Source organism: Cetorhinus maximus, chromosome 1, assembly GCF_964194155.1.
Source record: "Cetorhinus maximus chromosome 1, sCetMax3.hap1.1, whole genome shotgun sequence".
NCBI lineage: Eukaryota > Metazoa > Chordata > Chondrichthyes > Lamniformes > Cetorhinidae > Cetorhinus > Cetorhinus maximus.
In genome coordinates this window covers 42,070,323-42,092,232 of record NC_135879.1, presented here as the reverse complement: position 1 = coordinate 42,092,232, position 21,910 = coordinate 42,070,323, and the positions used below count along the sequence as shown (strand labels likewise).

The window sequence follows — 21,910 nt, the reverse complement described above, 5'->3', positions numbered from 1 at the left end:
AAAGCTAACCTTTCACTGATTTCATCATTTCGATCTTTCTCTTCCTCAGATGACTAGTCATCCTGAGGAAAAGTCCTTACTATCTTACAAGTAATGCTCACAGCTTTCCTTTCTCTTCCACCAGCTCTGAGACACAGGTGAAATTCTAGTACCCACCTGCTGTGCTGGTTGAGTTGAACTGACTTGGTATAAAACAGGTATCAAATTTTGAACTCTCTTAATCAGTGCTGTTGTCACAGTGAGCTACTGGGGAAGTCCAAGATTACAAAACATCCAAAGCTAAATTGTGATTAAATATTACCATTAGAGCCTTTTATCTCAGCATAGTAATTATTAAATAGGAGTACTACAGACATACATTTTAAACAAAAACTAATAAACCTTGTCTCTACTGTATAAAAATATAATTGGTTAATGCATGAGCAAATGAAAAATCAAAGGATTTAAAAGCGATGCCTTTGTACTGAAATAGCTGTTGAAGTCAAAATCGAAGAAAACTAAAGAATATTTGGCCAAGAGAAACAAAAACTAATTTTTTGGGAATTTATGAATCAAATAACTCTGGATAACACCTTCGCATTCAAAGTGACACATCCAAAATATATGGATTGTGCTGGGTACGTAATTTTCATCATTTACTTATTTTCTTTCTAGTTAGGTCTATTTTGAAACTACAGCCTTAAAGCAATACAACCATCTATTTTAGTGTAAATGGGGAAAATTTATTTCTACAAATACTGAATTAGTTAATGTAGAAGGCTAAAAAGTGTAGAAATTGAAGGAGTAGATTTGAAGTAATTTGGTAGAAGGCATTGACCATCTGGTGAAAAATTAGAGAAAATAGCTCAACACAGAAGTCAGTGCCAACCTGCATTACAAATTTACTCAGATACAAGCTAACATTGTTTTGATTAGGTTGTTAGAATTATGAGAGCTAAGTATGATAGAATGTGTTTTAAAGTTTATGGCAATTTAAGAGAAGCAGGTTGCCTAAAGGATCTGTGTAAAGAATTATAGCTTGGTTTGGAAACAATAAATCTGAACTGGATTACTGATATCTTGAGAAGAGTGAACGGTACAGCATTGCAAAGTCTAACTTTCGTTGATTAGAGTTTAAGCCACCTGTATTCTAGTTAGAATTAAGAATATGTTGCAACATTGCCACCTAGCGGGGAGGCAGCATATGACACACAGTTGTCATGACAATCTTGTTAGTTGCCAGAAATTTGGATTCTTAGTGCCCATTGTGCAGGCACGACGAGTGCACGTTGAACATCCAAAATGGTGCCATGGCTCACATGAATTGGGCAAATTGTGCCAGATGCCATATTGATACATGCACACTGAAAGTATGCAATAGTGCCATATTTGTAACATCTCACTGTTACATCTCACTCTTTCTTGTTAAAGATAGGAAGGTGGAGTGAACAAGGAGGGTGCAATAACTGCACACACATTGCCTTGTGGGCAACTGCCCTGTAAAGTAATGAAAAGGGATTCCACTCCCTTGAAGTCCAGCTGATGTGTGACCATTTGCAATGAATCATAGAACCATAGAAAAGTTATAGCACAGAAGGAGGCCATTCGGCCTATCTTGTCCATGCCAGCCCGAGGACACCCAGGTGCCCTTTCTATCTCACCTTCCTGCACCCGGCCCACAGCCCTGCAGCCTAAAGCACTTAAGGTGCAGCTCCAGGTACTTTTTAAAAGAGTTTAGAGTTTCTGCCTCTACCACCAACTTGGGCACCGAATTCCAGACACCGCTACCCTCTGCGTAAAAAAGTTCTTCCTCATGTCCCCCCTACACCTTCTGCCACTTACCTTGAATCTACGTCCCCTGGTTCTAGAATTCTCCACCAAGGGAAACAATTTTATCCTGTCCACTCTATCTATTCCCCTCATAATTTTGTACACCTCAATCAAGTCACCTCTCAGCCTTCTTTGTTCTAAGCAAAATAACCCCAACCTATCCAATCTCTCCTTGTAGCTACACTTTTCTAACCCTGGCAGCATTCTTGTAAACCTCCTCTGCACTCTCTCCAGAGCTATTACATCCTTCCTGTAATGTGGTGACCAGAACTGCACATAATACTCCAGTTGTGGCCTCACCAATGTTTTATACAATTCCAACATTATATCCTTACTTTTATATTCTATACCTCTGCCAATGAAGGAGAGTATTCCATATGCCTTCTTTACAACCTTGTCTACTTGAACTGCTGCCTTCATGGACCTGTGTACGTACGCCAAGATCTCTCACTTCATCTACCCCTCTTAGTATATTCCCATTTATTGTGTAATCCCTGTGACTGTTTGACCTCCCTAAATGTATGATCTCACACTTCTCTAAGTTAAAATCCATCTGCCACTTTACCGCCCACTCCACCAACCCATCTATATCGTTTTGGAGATTATGGCTATCCTCTACACTATCCACTACTCGGCCAATCTTTGTGTCACCTGCAAATTTCCCAATCGTGTCCCCCCATGTTCACGTCCAAATCGTTAATATATAACACAAACAGCAAGGGTCCCAACACTGAGCCCTGTGGAACACCACTTGAGACAACTTTCCATTCGCAAGGGCATCCATCGACCATTACCCTTTGTTTCCTGTTACAAAGCCAACCTTTCATCCAGTTTGCCACATTACCCTGAATCCCATAGGCTTTTACTTTCCTGACCAATCTGCCATGTGGGACCTTGTCAAATGCCTTGCTAAAATCCATGTACACAACATCCACTGCACTACCTTCATCAACCCCTCTTGTCACTTCCTCAAAGAATTCAATCAAATTTGTGAGGCAAGACCTTCCTTTAACAAATCCATGCTGACCATCCCTGACTAGTCCATGCCTTTCCAGGTCAATGCCTGGTATCCTGGCAGCAGTCCACCGTGTCATCTGTATTAGTCACCATGACAAACCAAAGGATACCTACTGGCCAACCAGAGCTATCCACTGACCACATGGCTGATGACTCCAGTGCACAACATTAACAGCATGCATAAAATGAAAGCCATGTCATCTTTGAAATGTGACAGAACAGACCACTGGCATGCTAAAACAATGCTTCTGTTGCCTAGATCGCACTCTGGAGGAATCCTGGAGTACTTGGGTGCCATGCTTTGTAGAGGTCTGCTGCATCTTGGACAACCTCACCATCATGAGAGGACAACCTTTGTTACTAGTTGTATAGCAAGCAGCTGAGGAGCAATAGCCCCTTTTTGCCCAGCAGGCTGTGAACAACTCATCCTAATGACATACCAGTAGCTGCAACCGCAATTTTGCAATGCAAAAATGAAAGTCACCACAAAATAAACACTTCAAAATACATCAACATTTACAAGTTTCAAGCCATTTTAAAAAATTCTGCTTTTTATTCTTACCATCAAAGTGAATAATCTCACACCTCCTTCTATTATCATCCATCTTGTTGCCCACTCATTTAACCTGTCTATATCTCTTTGCAGCCTCTGTGTCCTCCTCACAGCGTACATTCCCAATCTAGCTTTGTATCATCAGCATGTATAGATACATTACTTTCAATCTCTTCATCAAGTTATTAATATAATTGTAAATAGCTGAGGCCCCAGCACTGATCCTTGCAGCACTCCACTAGTCACAGCCTGCCAACTTGAAAATGCACGATGCTGAGGCTGTCCAAGGTGCAGCAGACCACTACAAAGCTTGGCATGCAAGGACTCCAGGACAAAAGCAAAATGCTACGGATGCTGGAAGCCCGAAATAAAAACAGAAAATGCTAGAAAAGCTCAACAGGTCTGGCAGCATCTGTGGAGAGAGAAACAGAGTTAACATTTCGAGTCTGTATGACTCTTCAGAGCTAAAGGGAAGTGGAAATGTGATGGATTTTATACTGTTTAAGAGGGGTCGGAGCAGGTGGAACAAGATAGAAGGTCAGGGATAGATGACAGCTATTACAAAGATGTCATGGACACAAGACAAAGGGAGTGTCAGTGGTAGTGGTAAAGAGTAAAGAAGGTGCTGATAGTGGCATAAAGGTAAGATAGCAGAAGGTGTTAATAGCAGAATCAGGGTCAGTACTCAAAGCAAAACATAAAAACAAGTGACAGATGGCCCTGTGGGAGGAGGGATGGGGTGGGGAAAATGGGTAAAAAAAAAAGAAAAAAATAAGTAAAAGTAAATTTAAAAAATTTGGATTAAAAAGAGGGTCAAGATGGAGGAGCGAGTTGTTGAACTCAATGTTAAGTCCAGAAGACTGTAAGGTGCCTACTCAGTAGGTGGAGGTGCTGTTCCTCCAGTTTGTGTTGGGCTTCACTGGAACATTGCAGCAGGCCAAGGACAGACATGTGGGCACGAGAACAGGACGGCGTGTTGAAATAGCAAGTGACAGGGAGGTCTGGGTCTTGCTTGCAGACTGAGCGAAGGTGTTCCACAAAGCAGTCACCCAGTCTGCTTTTAGTCTCCCCAATGTAGAGAGACCGTATTGGGAGCAGAAAATACAATAGACCAAACTGAAGCAGTTGCAAGTGAATCACTGCTTCACCTGAAAGGAGTGCTTGGGGCCTTGGATGGTGAGGAGGGGAGGCAGCAAAAGGGAAGGTGTTGCACCTTTTGCAATTGCCTGGGAACGTGATGAGGAGTTGGGGCTGATGGAGGAGTGGGCCAGGGTGTCACAGAGGGAACAGTCCCTACAGACTGCTAAAGGGGGTGGGTGGAAGATGTGTTTGGCGGTGGCATCATGCTAGGATTGGTGGAAATGGTGGAGAATGATCCTTTGAATCTGGAGGGGTGAAAAGTGACAAGGGGGACCCTATCATGGTTCAGGGAATGAGGGGAAGGGCAGAGGTGTGGGAGATGGGTCGGACATGGTTGAGGGCTCTGTCAATCACAGTGCCGGGGGGGCCTTGGTTAAGGAAAAAGGAAGGCATGTCAGAAGTGTGATTTTGGAAGGTGGTATCATTGGAACAGATGTGACGGAGGCGGAGGAACTTAGAGAATGGGATGGAGTCCTTACAGGAAGCAGGTGCGAGGAACTATAGCGGAGGTATCTGTGGGAGTCAGTGGGTTTGTAATGAATATTGATGGACAGTCCTACACCAGAAATGGAGGCAGAGGTCAAGGAAGGGAAGAATCGGAGATGGTTCATGTGAAGGAGAGAGAGGGGTAGAAATTGGAAGCAAAGAGCGATAAATTTTTCCAGGTCCAGATGAGAGCATGAAGCAGCATCAGCAAGGGCTCCAGAACTCCTGTTTATCCCTACTCTTTGCTTCCTGTCTGTTAACCATTCATCCATCCACGCTAATAATATATTGCCACAAACTCCATGGATCTTTATCAATCGATACTTGTCATCTCCAGATGCAAGTATTCCAATGCTCTCCTGGTCAGCCTTCCATCCTCTGTAAACTCAGCATATCCAAACTTCTGCTGCCGGTATCCTATTCAGCAACTAGACCCCATCACCCCTCCTATCATCACCTTCTTGATCTTGGCTACACCTGTTCCTGTTGATTCACAGAAAGAATTTTGGAATAAGACCAAATTGTTACTGAGCCAGAGAAGGAAATGCGAGAGGTGTGAGTAAAAGCTTGGTCAAAGAGTAAGTTTTAAGTAGGAGAGAGGTTTATGGAGGGATTTCCAAAGCTTGAGCCTAGATGGTAGAAGCAGAGATGGTAGAGATATTAGATGAGGTGAGAATTAATTGGAATTATGTAATGGAAAACCTGTCTGTGCATAGAGTGGGTAAACTGCCATCTGGATGGCCTGGATCACAGGTTTCTTAAGGAAATCGGGGTGGAGATAGCAGAAGGGCTTGCCATAATCTTTCAATCTTCAAGGAAAGGTGTAATGACAGTATTAGTATCTACAGTTTAACATCAGTGGTAGATAAGGTTTTAGAAACAACAATCAGGGAAACATATCAACAGGCACTTAGAAAGGTTTGAGTTAATTATGGAGAGCCAGCACGAATTTGTAAAAGAATGATTGTGCTTGATAACTCTAATTGAGTCTTTTGATGAAGTAACAGAGAATGTTGATAAAGGGAATGCAGTGGGCGCTGACTGTATGGATTTTAAGAAAGCATTTGTTAAGATACCACAAAAAGGCTGGTTAACAAAATTCAGGCTCATGAAATTTGAGGGGTGGGGGGGGGGCGCTCAGTATCAACTTGGATAAAAAATTGACTTAAGGACACAAAACAGTGAGGCCTCATAAGTGGTTATTTTTCAGACTGGAGGATGGTAGACAAGGGTGTCCTCCACGGGCCAGTGCTAGGATCACTGCTTAAATATATACGAAATATATATGATTTGAAATATTGGTATACGGTGACATTTCAAAACTTGCAAATGATACCGAACTTGGAGGAGTGGCAACCAGTGAGGATGGTACTAATTGATTGCAACAGGACGGAAATAGACTAGCAGAATGGACAGACAAGTGGCAGGTAGAATTTAATACGGAGAAGTGTGAGGTGATGTATTTTAGTAGAAGGGATAAGGAGACAATATAGACTTAATGGCACAATTCCAAATAGTATGCAAGAACAGAGGTATTTGGGAGTGCATGTGCATCAATCTTTGAAGATGGGAGGGCATAGTAAGAGAGTAGTTAGCAAAACATTTGGGATCTTGGGCTTCATAGAGTATGGAGTACCAAAGTAGAAAAGTTATTCTGAACCTTTAGTTCTGGTTAGGCTACAACTAGAGTAGTGTATACACTTCTGGTCACCACACTTTAGGAAGGATGTGAAGATCCTTGAGTAGGTGCAGAGGAGATTTACCAGAATGTTTCCAAGGCTGAGGGATTTTAACTACAAGGTTACATTGGAGGAGCAGGGGTTGTTCTCCTTGGAGCAAGAGAGATTTGATAGAGGTGGACAAGATTATGAGAGATTTGGATAAGGTAAGCATGAAAACCTGCTCCCATTAACTGATAACACAAGGATTAAGGGGCACAGATAATGGTTTTGAGCAAGAGATGCGAGGGAATATGAGACTTTTTTTAATGTAGCGAGTGATAATGACCTGGAGCTTGCTGCCAACGAGGATGGTGGAAACAGAGACAATCGATAACTTTAATAGGAAATTGGATAGAAAGGAAGGATAGGAAGCACTTGGAAGGAAAAAAATCTGCTGGGCTACAGGGATAGAGTGCATGAATGGGACTGACTGGATTGTTCCAGGGAAAGTTGGCATGGACTCATTGGGCCAAATAGTCTCCTCCTGTGCCATAAGTGACTGACTGCATAAAAGGAGAAGCTAGGTAAATACATGAGGGAAAACGGAATGTTGATAGAGCGAGATTAATTAAGGTGGGAGGAGCTCACGTGGAGCATAAATCTCTGCATACAGTTAGGCAGAATGGCCTACTTCTGTGCTTTTAAATTCTATGTAATTTTATGTAAGTGAGGCCACAACTGGAGTATTATGTGCAGTTCTGGTCACCACATTACAGGAAGGACGTAATAGCTCTGGAGAGAGTGCAGAGGAGGTTTACAAGAATGTTGCCAGGGTTAGAAAAGTGTACTATGAGGAGAGATTGGATAGGTTGGGGTTATTTTCCTTAGAACAAAGAAGGCTGAGAGGTGACTTGATTGAGGTGTACAAAATTATGAGGGGAATAGATAGAGTGGACAGGATAAAATTGTTTCCCTTGGTGGAGAATTCTAGAACCAGGGGACATAGATTCAAGGTAAGTGGCAGAAAGTGTAGGGGGGACATGAGGAAGAACCTTTTTACGCAGAGGGCATTGGGTGTCTGGAATTCGGTGCCCAAGTTGGTGGTAGAGGCAGAAACTCTAAACTCTTTTAAAAAGTACCTGGGTCTGCACCTTAAGTGCTGTAAGCTGCAGGGCTATGGGCCAGGTGCAGGAAGGTGAGATTAGAAAGGGCACCTGGGTGTCCTCGGGCTGGCATGGACAAGATAGGCCGAATGGCCTCCTTCTGTGCGGTAACTTTTCTATGGTTCTAAGTAGGTCTGCATGCAGCACTAGTCTCTTATGAAAATCAATGAAAGCAAGGCACCTTTGTGGCACCAAGCACTCTTGACAGGTGGAATCTACACTGCACATTTCTAGCAAAATCTATCTTGTTCCTGATCATTTGAGATTTAATAGATTAATTGATCGCCATTTTGAAATCTTTTGACATGCCCATTACTATTATCCCTCCTTGACCTGTCAGCAGCCTTCAACATGGTTGGCTACACTATCCTTCTCCAATTCTATTCTGCCATTGTCCAGCTGGATGGGACTGCACTTAGCCGATTCTATGCTTACCTGCCTAATTGTAGCCAAAGATTTTCCAGATTTGGTAAGGTGCCACATCAAAGGTTATTGCAGAAAATAAAAACTTATGGTGTAAGGGGTAACATATTGGCATGGACAGAAGATTGGTTAGCCAACAGGAAACAGAGTAGCCATAAATGGGTCTTTTTCTGGTTGGCAGGATGTGACAAGCGGTGTGCCACAGGGATCAGTGCTGGGGCCTCAAATTTTTAGAATTCGTATAAATGACTTGGATGAAGGGGCCGAACGTATAGTTGTTAAATTGGCTGACGACACAAAGATAGGTAGGAAAGTAAGTTGTGAAGAGGATGTAAGGAGGCTACAAAGTGACATAGATAGGTTAAGTGAGTGGGCAAAGATCTGGCAAATGGAGCATAATGTGGGGAAATGTGAAATTGACCATTTTGGCAGAAAGAATAAGAAAAAAAATTATCTAAATGGTGAGAGATTGCAGAGCTCTGAGATTCAGGGGGATCTGGGTGTCCTAGTGCATGAATCATTAAAGGCTAGTATGCAGGTACAGCAAGTAATTAGGAAAGTTAATAGAATGTTATTGCGAAGGGAATGGATTACAAAAGTAGGGAGGTTATGCTTCAGTTATACAGGGCACTGGTGAGAGCACAGCTGGAGTGCTGTGTACAGTATTGGTCACCTTATTTAAGGAAGGATGTAAATGCATTTGCAGTTCAGAGAAGGTTTTAATACCAGGATTGGGTGACTATGAAAGGTCATGAGGAAAGGTTGGACATGTTAGGCCTGCATCCACTGGAGTTTAGAAGAGTAAGAAGCAACATGATTGAAACCTTTAAGATCCTGAGGGGACTTGACAGAGTGAATGTGGAGAGGATGTTTCCTCTTGTGGGAGAATCTAGAACTAGGGGTCACAGTTTTAAAATACAGGATTGCTCATTTAAGACAGAGATTAGGAGAAATTTTCTCAGAGGATCGTGAGTCTTTGGAACTCTGTTCCTCAAAAGGCAGCGGGAGCAGAGCCTTTGAATATTTCTAAGGCAGCGCTAGATAGATTCTTGATAAACAAGGGGGTGAAAGGTTATTGAGGATAGGCAGGAATGTGGAGTGGAGGTTACAATCAGATCAACCATGATCTTATTGAATGGCGGAGCAGGTTCAAGGGGCTGAGTGGCCTACTCCTAATTCGTATGTTCATATCTGCAATGGCTTCTCTTCCTGCACCTACACTGCTGCATCTGTTGTTTTCCCCTTGGATCTATTCTTGGCTGCCTATTCCTCATCTATATGCTGCTCTTTGGTGAAACTGGAAAACACGGCATCAGTTTTCACATGCACTCTGACAACACCCAGCTCTACCTCACCATGATCTCTCTCGACTCCTCCACTGTCCCTAAATTTTCAAGGCTGCTCATTCTGACATCTAATAATGGATGAGCAGCAATTCCTTCAAACTAATTATTTGGGAACCATTGTCTTAGGTCCCCACTACAAAAATCCACCCTCCCCCTGCACCAAGCCAGAGACTCCATCTCTCTCCCCAGCAACTCTGACGCCGAACCAGACCATAACTTTTGCGTTGTATCTGATCTCGAGATGAGCTTTTGGCTACATATCTGTACCATCACTAAGACTGTCAATTCCATCTTCATAAAGTCACCCAATTCTGCTTTTGCCTCAGCTCATCTTTTGCTGTATTCCTCATCCATGTCTTACCTCTAGACTATTTCAACACATACTTGACTAACTTCCAGTGTTCTACCTACCCTCCATAATTGAGGTTATCCAAAACTCTGCTGCCCATGTATTTACTCACATTGTCTCATTCACCTATCACCCTGAGCTCACTGACCTACAGTGGTTCCTGGTTAAACTGTGCAATTTAAAAATTCTTATCCTTGTTCTCAAATTCCTTTACAGCCTCACTTCACCCCATCTCCGTAATCTCCTCCAGCCCCACAGCCATCTAAGAGATCTGTGCTCACCTAATTTTGACCTTATGTGCATTCCTGATTTTAAATTGCTCTACCTGTGGTGGCTGTGCCATCAGCTGCTTATGGGATATAGACTCTGGAATTCCCTCCCTACATTTCTTTGCCTCTCTAACTTGCTTTCCTCCTTTAAGACAGTCCTTAAAATCTATCTCCTAGACCCAAGTTTTTGGTCATCTGCCCCAATATCTCCTTATGTGGCACAGTGTCATATTTTGGGAAGTTTTATTTTGTTAAAGACACAATGTAAATACAAATGGCTGCTATTGTTGTTACGTGGCACTCTCTAGGAAGTTCTTTGTGCTTATAATTACCATAATCGAATATTTGAGATAATGGTCCTCAGCATGTGAAAGCCAGTAGAAATCACATCAGCAATTAACACATCCACTAAGTGGCCGATTGCTAGTTTTTAAAAAAATTACATTTTTGAACAAAATTAGATACTGGGCCAGATTTTGTTATAAGTGCAGTGAACAGTGCTTATTTATGTGGAAACCAGACAGAAACTTTTGGCAATCATAGATGCGCAATTAAATACAGAAATTCTGAAGTTGCTACCCAAGAAGTGCTGTTCTTCCAATGGTTTCCCAAAAACAGCAACTCCCAATCTGGCTGCCCATTCAAGTACATTGAAGAGCGTCACAAGTTATGAACTAAACTTGTTGGAAAAAGTTTGGGTTGTTTGTTCCAGTGCAAGTTACCTTTTAACACCATGGCAAGTCTTAAATTACCTACAAACCACCTCTCTGGCACTGAAAATGAACTTTCACAAGCATGATGTCTCACTTCTTTAGGAGGGGTCAACTATGCTGGAGATCCAAAAAAGAAAAGATTTTTTTCCTCCCCTTTCTCTCAGAATCCAATCTTTATCCCTCTCAATTTCACAAGAATGTATGAAATATGAGCAAGGATAGAACAACCTCAGCTCCATTTTCCTGCACTGCATATTTATCTGTTTTTGGTACAGCATTTGAGATTGAATTCAATTTTCTAACTGACACTACCTGCACTGCTCATAACCAATAAACTTGAAGAATTGCTAAAGGGCTGTTTGTCTTGTTCACAGCTATTCCAGATGCCCTGCAGAGCACTTCACTTTTTGGATCTGTAACTAACAGGAACTTGTTGTGCACATATCCATAGAAAGTCTATGGGTAAGTGAGACTCTTAACAAACTGCTGGCACTGTTGGATCATTGCTGAAAGCAAAATCAAGCCCAAAAGGACAGTTGCATTTTTCTATTTTTCAACTTTCCTTCCCTTTTAAAAGTACCCTTTTACCTGAGGGAAAGTTAGACCTTTTAAAAGGCCACAGGAAATTTCCTTTACTTAACACATTTTTAAAAAATAAACTGCTTTATATTTTCTAGAAAAATTCACAGGATATCAGTGGCCACATTACTTCTAGGAGGAGGAAATAAATCTGGCTTTATCAATAACAGCATCTTTAGGTCCAGCATTGCAATACAGCTGAAAAAGCAGGAGAAACATATGAAAAAGAGAGGATTATTACATTTACAGAGGCCCCAAATAAGGAAAGTGCTGATTTTCCAGATCAAAATATGCTGTACCAGCTCAGAAAAATTAGGGAACGTTTAACAATTTTGCTGCGCAGTTTTTCCTTAGTTTCATTCATTTGTAATATTCTGAGCAAGTAAACTGATGACTAACAAATGGAAGGTGAAGATTCTTTGGAAGCATAATAAATGAACGATTAGAGTTATAACACTGGAATTTTTTTTAAAACCTATACAATTCGCTATGCTTTCTCTTGAGAAAACGTAAAATTCTTGTTTGGTGCTTGTGCTTCACAATACAGAAAGTAATTAGTCCCAATTCCTAATGTCCTAAAGTTCACCCAAGAATTGAGAATTCTGGCTGATTAAGGGCATTCAGCAGAATCTACAAAAGCCGTTGGCTGTAAAAATGACCATCCAGAAGTAAATTTTTTCAAAACCTCAAAATAACTGAAGAATGATTTTAATTTACTGTGTATTTGTTGAACAGTAACTGACTTTAATCGCTGAAGTTTTACTAATTCTAATTAAAAGGATGCACTCAGTATTTGACTAGTATATAAAAGCAACATGACAATAACTGAGCTGAAAAGAAAAAGAACTTTGTGGACCTGCTGGAAATAACACTGATATTAAATAAAGAAGTAGGTTATTTTTGACTAGATTACAGTAACCAAAAACTAATACAACTACAGTATCTATGGAATCAGAAGTCACATCAAAAACAATTCCTGATTTTGCTTCTGTTCCAAGATTATGATGGTTTGGCAATGAAGACAAAGACTTCTGGGGAAGTTCAATTCTCTAAGATTACCAACTGTTATGTTGGCTTTATCATAAAAATTTAGGGAACTGAAGGAGGACATTTGGCTCATAACGTCTGTGTCAGATATTAATTGTGTGTAGGTGGTTGGCATTAACTGGGGATTCACTTGTGGCTCTATAAATTGACAAACTAAAATTATGATGCTTGGATTAGGAGGTGTATGCTTGTAACATATGACTCTGTTAATAAATGCTTATAAAAAAAGTGTAAAGATTGGCTCCAGTTCTAGCCTTCACAACTGGTTTTCTGGAATATTAACACCAGATATTCTAACAGCAATTCCAGTGATAATTATATACAAGAAAGGATACGGCATCCAACTTCAAATACATTGTTCGTTCCAATAGTCATAACTTTAGGTTCAATATCTTCCTTTTGAGGCATGAGATTTTCTGGATAGCTGGAAGATACAATAATGAATATTTTTTTTAAAATTAAAACTAGAAGGCAAGGGGTCACTCACTGCTCACAAGAAAATTCCAATTTTCATTTCATTCATGCACCTTTAACTCAGAAACTGTTCCAAGGCAATTTATGGGATGGGGTGAAGGCAAAGAGGGGAAAAAAGAGTACATGAGTAGGTGCTGAGGCACCATGTGATGAGTGCATCATAGGATGAGTGCTTGAATGTTTAGTTTAAAAGTCAGGGTTTGAAAAGTTCTCAAAAGCTGTAGGCAGAAGTGGGGATGGGGTGGGTTTTCCAGAGATGGCAATGCCAAGGCAGCTGAAAGTGGTGCAAGCACAAAGGATTAAGATCAGAAGGTCAAAGGATGCAAGAGGGGATCTAAAGATGATGGAAGTTGCAGAGATACTGGTGCTGCAAAACCATGGGAAAATTCGAAAATGTCAGAAAGGATTTAAAATATAAAAGCCGAGGAACAGAAGCTAGTGTAGATCAACAAAGACTGCGATGATGGTGAGTTCAGCAATGCATGACATGATAGGGGTGTCACGATACTTAAATTTATGTACCGCATAATATTTTATAATCTATTAAAAGTGTGGCACATAAATCCTACATCACATTTACTTCCTGTCACACTTTGTTGGTAACATTCTACTGCTAAATGCTAAGCAAAGTGAGTATATATGCACTTACCATACGAACATGTGAAATAGGAGCATGGTCTTATAATCAGTAAGGGAATCAAGAGTTATGGGGAAAGGGCAGGAAAATGGAGTTGAGGATTATCAGATCAGCCATGATCTCATTGAATGGCAGAGCAGACTCGATGGGCCCAATGGCCTACTTTTGCTCCTACGTCTTATAAGTAGGCCATTCAGCCCCTTGAGCTTGTTCTGAAATTCAATAAGATCATGGGCGATCTGAAATAAAAACAAAAATTGCTGGAAAAACTCAGCAGGTCTGACAGCATCTGTGGAGAGAAAGACAGAGTTAACGTTTTGAGTCTGTATGATGTATACGGACTCGAAACATTAAGACCTGCTTTCTCTCCACAGATGATGCTGTCAGACTTGCTGAGTTTTTCCAGCAATTTTTGTTTCAGATTTCCAGCATCCGCAGTATTTTGCTTTTATCATGGGCGATCTGTTTGTTTTGAATTCCACATTCCCATCTACCCCCGATAACCTTCACATCCTTTTCCTAACAAGAATCTATCTACCTCCGCCTTAAAAATATTCAATGACCCCGCCTCCACCACCTTCAGAGGTGGTGTTCCAAAGATGCATGACCTTCAGAGAAAAAAATTCTCGTCATCTCTGTCCTAAGAGTGTGACCCCTAATTTTAAAACAGTGCCCCCCTGTTCTTGACTCACCCACAAGAGGAAACATCCTTTCCACGTCCACCTTGTCAAAGCTGTTCAGGATCTTGTATACTGCAATCAAGTCATCCCTCGCTCTTCTAAACTCCAGTGGAGACAAGCGCAGTCTGTCCAACCATTCCTCATAAGCCAACCCACTCATTCAACGTATCAATCTAGTAAACCTCTTCTGAACTGCCTCCAAAACAATTACATCCTTCCTTAAATAAGGAGACCAAAACTGCACACAATATTCAAGGTGCGGTCTCACCAATGCCCTGTATAACTGAAACATGACATCCTTACTTTTATGCTCAGTTCTTCTTGTAATAAAGGATAGCATTCCATTCGCCTTAATTACTTGCTGTACCTGCATACTAACTTTTTGTGACTCATGCACTAGAACACCTAGATCCCTCTGCACCTCAGAATTCTGCAGTCGTTCTTTGTTTAAGTAATACTCAGCATTTTTATTCTTGTCAAAAGTGAACAACTTCATATTTCCCCACATTATACTCCATTTGCAGATTTTTGCCCACTCATCAACTTACCTACATCTGTCTGCAATCTTCTTGTGTCCTATTTACAACATTTCCTACCTTTTTGTGTCATGTGCAAATTTAGCTGCCATGCTTTTGTTCCCCTTATCTAAGTCATTGATATAAATTGTAAAAAGTTGATGCCCCAGCACAGAGACCTGCAGCCTGCAGGGGCAGGGAGGGTGGTGTCTCAGCTCATGATCTTATTATAGCCTTGGTCCAAACATGGACAAAAGAGGTGAAGTGCGAGTAAGGCCTGAGGGACAGCTAACTGGATTTCAGGTAGAACAGACCATAATGGGATTCTCAGTTATAAAAAATGTAAAATTTCATAATTATACATTAGGGCTCAAATTTGAAAGCATGGAAGTGATATTAAATTTGTACAAAACACTCAGTAGGTCAAAGCAAAAGTATTACATGAAATTCTGTGCACCTCTCTATAAAACGGATATTACAACTATGGAAAGGGTACAGCAAGAGTAGCGTAATGCCAGAATTGAGAGGTTATAGGATTTCTTTGGTATCCCCCTTCAGAAAACAAAGTTCCAAATCAAACACCATCAGCTTGTAACAGTCAGTTGTGGTTTAGTTGGAGGCACTCTTGCTCCTGAGTCAGAAAGTTGAGGGTTCAAGTTGCACTCCAGGGCTTGAGCACAAAAATCAAGGCTTACAGTCTAGTGTAGAATCGAGAGGCTGCTGCACTGTCGAAGGTTCCATCTTTCAGATGAGACCTAACACTGTAGCTCCATCTACCCTCTCAAGTTAATATAAGTATTCTGTGTCATATTTTGAAGAAGCGCAGGGGAATTATCCCTGGTGTTCTGGCCAATATCCATCCTTCAGAGTTCACAAAAACAGATCTGAACATTATCATATTGCTGTTGGTGAGAGCTTGCTTGCAGTATTTACACAGCAATGATCTGCCCATTGATGCTCAACTTGGGTTCTGCCAGGGCCACTCAGCTCATGACTTCATTACAACCTTGGTCCAAACATGGACAAAAGAGGAGAGGTGCAAGTGCTGCCCCTGACATCAAGGTAGCACCTGACCGAGTGTGGCATCAAGGAGCTCTGGCAAAATTAAAATCAATAGGAAATGGAGGTTGGGGGAACTCTCCTGGTTGGAATAATATCTAGCACAAAGAAAGACAGTTGTGATTGTTTAGCACAATACTGCAGAAAACCTACAAGAGTATTAGAAAATGCAAGGGTGAAAGTGAAAAGGAAATTAGGCTAACAAAGAAATAGCATGAAAACTATTGCCAAGTAACATAAAGAAAATCCAAAGATGTTTTATAAATACATAAGGAGCAAGCGGATAACTAAATAAAGAGTAGGACATTAGAAACCAAAAAGGAACCTATGAACGGAGGTTTAAGATATAGACATGGTTTCTAACAAATATAAATTAAGGAATTACGCAATCATTGTGGTTAAGGAGAGGTGTGTGAAATATTCAATCAATAAACATAGTGACAGAGGGAAATAGTAAGGGGTTTAGCATCTTTGAAAGTAGATAAATCACCAGGCCCGGATGAAATGTATCCCAAGTTGCTAAGAGAACCAAGGGAAGAAATAGCAGATAAAAAGCAAAAAACTACAGATGCTGGAAATCGAAAACAAAAACAAAAATACCTGGAAAAACTCAGCAGGTCTGGCAGCATCTGTGGAAGTGAGCACAGTTAACGTTTTGAGTCTGCATGACTCTTCAACAGAACTAAGGAAAAATAGAAAAGGGGTGAAATATAAGTTGGTTTAAGGGGGGGGGGGTTGGCATAAGAGGCCAGAATTGGAGGAGCTGGAGGAGGTTACAGAGTTGGGAAGTGATGAGGCCATGGAGGAGTCTGAAATCAAGGGTAAGAATTTAAAGTTGGGTAATGCTGGATCCAGAACAAACGTAGGTCAGCATAAACAGGGATGATGAGTGAATGGGACTTGGTACAAGTAAGGACACAGGTAGAGTTTTCAATGAGCTCAAGTTTATGTAGAATGGAGGATGAGAGGTTGGTTGAAGAGCACTGGAATAGTTCTCCAGAATTAAAAATGGCATGGATGAGCATTTCAGCAGATGTGCAGAGGTAGGAATGGAAGAGTGGCATCACGGAAGGGAACATGCAGTGGGCAGGAGACACTTGGAGCCGGTGGCAGCTTAACCCAGCTCAGCCTCCTGGCATCACCTGAGCGTGAGGGAAGCCGCATGTGATTCAATTTCCACTTTTACTTTGAGTAGGTAGTCTTGGTTATGAAGCGGAGATGTGATTGGAAGCTCATCTTGGGTGTCAGACAGGACAGCAAAGTTGCCAATGGTCTGCTTCAGGTTCAGACAGTTGCCATAAAGAGTAATGGAGTCAGTGGCTAGGAAACAGAATTTGTGGCAGGGATCAAAGACAATGGTTTCAGTCTTCCCAGTATTTAGTTTGAGGAAATTTCTGTTCATAGGAACATAGGACTTAGGAGCAGGAGTAGGCAATTCAGTCCTTTGAGTATGCTCCGCCATTCAATAAGTTCATGGCTATCTGGTTGTGGTCTCAACTCCACTTTGCTATCTGCTCACCATAACCCTTAACTCTCGTCCATCAAAAATCTGTCTAACTGTGCCTTGAGTAAACTCAATGGCCCAGCCGCCACTGCTTTTTGAGAAAGAGAAATCTACATGCTAACAACCCTTTGAGAGAAAACATATATCTCCATCTTAAATGGTAGACCTTTTAATCTTAAATTGTGTCCTCTAGTTCTAGTCTCTCTCAAGTGGAAACATTCTCCTGGCATCTACCCTATTAAATCCCTTCAGGATCTTATGTTTCAATAAGATCGCCTCTCATTCTTTTGAACTCCAATGGGTATAGGCCCAACCTGTTCAAACTTTTCAACAGTTAAGCCCCTCATCCCAGGTATCAATCGAGTGAACCTTCTTTGAACTGCTCCTAATGCAATTGTATCTTTTTCAAATAAGGAGACCAGAGTTGCACACAGTATTCCAGATGTGGCCTCAAGGCCCTGGTCAGCTGCAGTAAAACTTCCCCACTTTTATATTCGATTCCCCTTGCAATAAATGCCAACATTCCATTTCCTTTTCTAATCACTTGCTGTACTTGGATACTAACTTCTTGTGATTCATGTACCAGGCCACCCATATCCCTCTGTACCACTGGAGTTCTACAATCTCTCCATTTAAATAATATATTGTTTTTCTATTCTGCCTGCCAAAGTGGACAAGTTCACATTTTCCAACATTATATGCCATCTGGCAAATTTTTGCCCACTCACTTAACCTGTCCATATCCCTTTGCACACTGTCTACCTCCTGTTGACAACTTACTTACCTACCTATCTTGGTGTCATCAGAAAATTTAGCTATCATACATTTCGCCCCCTCATCCAAATCATTGATGTATGTTGTAAATATTTGAGGGGCCAGCACTGATCCCTGTGGCACTTCACTTGTTATAACTTGCCAACTTGAAAGATCCATTTATCCCTACTCTCTGCTTCCTGTTAGCTAACCAATCCTTTATCCATGCCAATATGTTACCCCCTACACCATGTGCTCTTATCTTGTGTGGTGTGGCATCACACATGCCTTCTGGAAATCCAAGTATCCCACATCTACAGATTGTCCTTTACACACCTTGCTTGATATTTCCTCAAAAAAACTAATAAATTAGTTAAGCATGATTTCCCTTTCAAAAAACAATGTTGACTCTGCCTGATCAAATGATGATTTTCTGAGTATAATGCTATAGCCTCCTTAATGATGGATTCTAACAATTTCCCCATGTCAGATGTTTGGCTAGCTGGCCTGTAGTTTCCTGCTTTCTGTCTCCCTCCTTTCTTGAATAAAGGTGTTACACTAGCTATTTTCCAATCCACTGGGACGCTTCCAGAATCTAAGGAATTTTGGAAGATTAGAACCAATGCATATACTATCTCTGCAGTCACTTTAAGATCCCAAGGTACAGGCTATCTGGTCCTGGGGGTTTGTTAATATCCAGTACTTATCCAGTGTTGTATGTTAACAAGCAGTATTTCAAGAATACAAGTGGTATTTATTTATTCCAAGTAATAGATAGGCACTAAAAGAACAATATTATTATAATAATTTTCTGTCACATCTCAAATACCTCTATTTGGGAATACCCATTATGCATTTAGTCATATGCCTACCTGTTCGTAATCAGGGCTTGTTCTTCAATCAAGTTTCCTTCACCAATGATGATTGGTCCTGCTTCTGCAATAATGCGAGCCTTGGGGTGTACGACTGTTCTTGGACCTAAACAAAAAAAAAATGCATTGCATTAATACTTTTTTCACCCGTACCCAGCACTTTATGGGCAGAGTAACAGTGTACCCAAGTATAATAAAAACAAAATACTGCAGATTCTGAAAATCTGAAATAAAAACAGAAAATGCTGGAAAAACTCAGCAGGTCTGGCAGCATCTGTGGAGAGAGAAACAGAGTTAACATTTCGAATCTGTATGACTGAGGTAGAAATGTGATGAATTTTATACTAATGAAGAAAAGGGATGGAGCAGGTGGAACAAAACAGAAGATCAGGGATAGGTGGGAGCTCAGGGGAGATTTGACAAAGATGTCATGGACACAAGACAAAGGGAGTGTTAGTCAGAGTGTTAAAAACTAAGGAATGTTGTAATAGTGGCCTAAAGGTCAGATAGCAGAATGTGTTAATAGCAGAACAAGGTTCAGCATCCTCTCAAAGCATAACATAAGAACAAGTCACAGACCGGCCCTGTGGGGGAAGGGGTTGGGAAAAAATAAATATTTTTAAAAAATGATCAAAATGGAGGACAGTTCTTGTTCTGAAGTTACGGCCAGAAGGCTGTAAAGTGCCTAATCAGAAGAGGAGGTGCTGTTCCTCCAGTTTGCGTTGGGATTCACTGGAACATTGCAGCAGGCCAAGAATGGCAACGTGATCATGAGAGCAAGATAGTGAACTGAACTGGCAAGTGACGGGAAGGTCGGGGTCTTGCTTGCAGACTGAACGAAGGTATCCTGCAAAGCGGTCACCCAGTTTGCATTTATTCTCTCAAATGCAGAGGAGAGAGAATTGTGAGCAGCGAATACAGTAGACTAAATTGAAAGAAGTGCAAGCGAATTGTTGCTTTATCTGAAAAGTGTGTTTGGGGCCTTGGACGGTGAGGAGGAAGGAGTTAAGGGGCAGGTGTAGACCTCCTTGGCATTGTGCTGTGGGAAGGGGTGAGGTGTTGGGGGTGATGAGGGGGTTGTGAAAAAAATTTACCAGGGCGCCATGGATGGAATGGTCTCTATGGAATGCTGACAGTGGAGGCGAGGGGAACATATGTTTGGTGGGTGGCATCATGCTGGGGATGGTGGAGGGTGATCCTTTGAATGTAGAGGTAGTGGGTGAAAGGTGAGAACAAGGGGAACCCTATCATAGTTCTGGATGGAAGGGGAAGGGGTAAGGGCAGAAGTGCAGGAGGTGGGTCGGACACAGTTGATGGCCCTGTCAACCACAGTGGGGAAGCTCGGCTAAGGAAAAAGGTAGGCATATCAGAAGTGCAGTTTTTGAAGGCAGCATCATCGGAACAGATCTGACGGAAGCAGAGAAACTGGGAGAATGGGCTGGGCTCCTTACAGGAAGCAGGGTGTGAGGAGGTGTAGTGAAGGTAGCTGTGGGAGTTGGTGGGCAGTCTATTACTAGAAATGGAGACAGGGAAGTCAAGGAAGGGAAGGGAAGTGTCAGTGATGGACCATGTGAAGATGAGAAAGGGGTGGAAGTTGAAAGCAAAAAAAAAATCAGTAAATTTTTCCAGGTCCAGGTGAGAGCATGAAGCAGCACCAATGCAGTCACTGATGTACCGAGAAAGAGAGTTGTGGGACGGGGCCTGAGAAGGACTAGAACATGGAATGTCCACATACCTCACAAAAAGACAGGCATAACTGGGGCCCATGCGGTTACCCACTGCCGCACCTTTTATTTGGAGGAAGTGAGACAAGTTTTAGGAGAAATTGTTCAGTGAGAGAACAAGTTCAGCCAGGTGGGGGGGAGTGGTGGTGGATGGGAATTCTTTGGGGCTCTGTTTAAGGAAAAAGGGGAGAGCACTCAGACCATCCTGGAGGGGAATGGAGGTGTAGAGTGATTGGACATCCATAGGTGAAGAGGCAGCGGTCAGGGTCAGGAAACTGGAAATTGTTGATAATGGCATAGGGCAGCAGAGGAATCCAATGTAGGTGGGAAGAGGCTGGATAAGGGGATAGAGGATAGAGTCATGATAGGAAGAAATAAGTTGTGGGGCAGGAACAGGCTGAAATGTTGGGTCTACTAGGACAGTCCTATTTCTGGATTTTGGGAAGGAAGTAGAAGAAGGCTATGCGGGGTTGGGAAACTGAGGTTGGAAGCTGTGAAGCGAAGATCTCTAGAGGAGATGAGGTCAGTGAGTCATGAAAAAAATGGCTTTATGTTTGGTGGTGGGGTTATGGTCCAAGGGGAGGTAGGAAGAAGTATCTGAGAGTTGGCACTTAGCCTCTGCAAGGTAAAGGTCAGTACGCCAGACAACAAGAGCACCACCTTTGTCAGCAGGTTTGATAACAAAGTCAGGGTTGGACCTGACAGAGTGTAGCAAGTTCAGAAAGGGATAGGTTGGAGCACTTTTACTCATGGGAATGTAAATCCATTGACGTCAAAGCAGCATTTTTGCAAGGGCAACATTTCAAAGAGAAGTATTCTTAAAGCCTCCAAAAGAAGCCAAAGATATAGAGGGGAAATTATGGAGGCTGAACAAGTGTTTATGGGCTAAACAACACATCAACGATATGGTGTTTTCCAGTTAGGTCCGTCCCATTAAAAGTTGGTTGTCTTCAGCTAAAAGTAGATCCAGCAATGTTTTAATGGAAGTATGTAGGAAAACTAGCAGGCATTTTCTTAATATACGTAGGTGACTTCCTGTGGGGGTGGAGGGGGATCTGTGACATTAGAGAAATTTGTGATAGATAAAATTAAAGGAATTCAAAATTGGAGGTCAGGCTTCTGGAGCTTTTAAGTATA

At 41.7% G+C, this 21,910-nt stretch overlaps 1 protein-coding gene across 1 annotated transcript in view; it reads right to left on the bottom strand.

Moving 5' to 3' along the window:
• The window catches only part of dctn6 (dynactin subunit 6), a 78,970-nt gene that overhangs the window by 30,537 nt on the left and 26,523 nt on the right, over positions 1–21,910 (bottom strand). Inside the window, exons 3-4 of the mRNA XM_078540291.1 lie at positions 19,050–19,155; positions 12,891–12,979 (exon numbers count right to left, since the gene is read on the bottom strand). Coding sequence (XP_078396417.1) covers positions 12,891–12,979; positions 19,050–19,155 — 195 coding nt within the window. The remainder of the gene's footprint in view (positions 1–12,890; positions 12,980–19,049; positions 19,156–21,910) is intronic.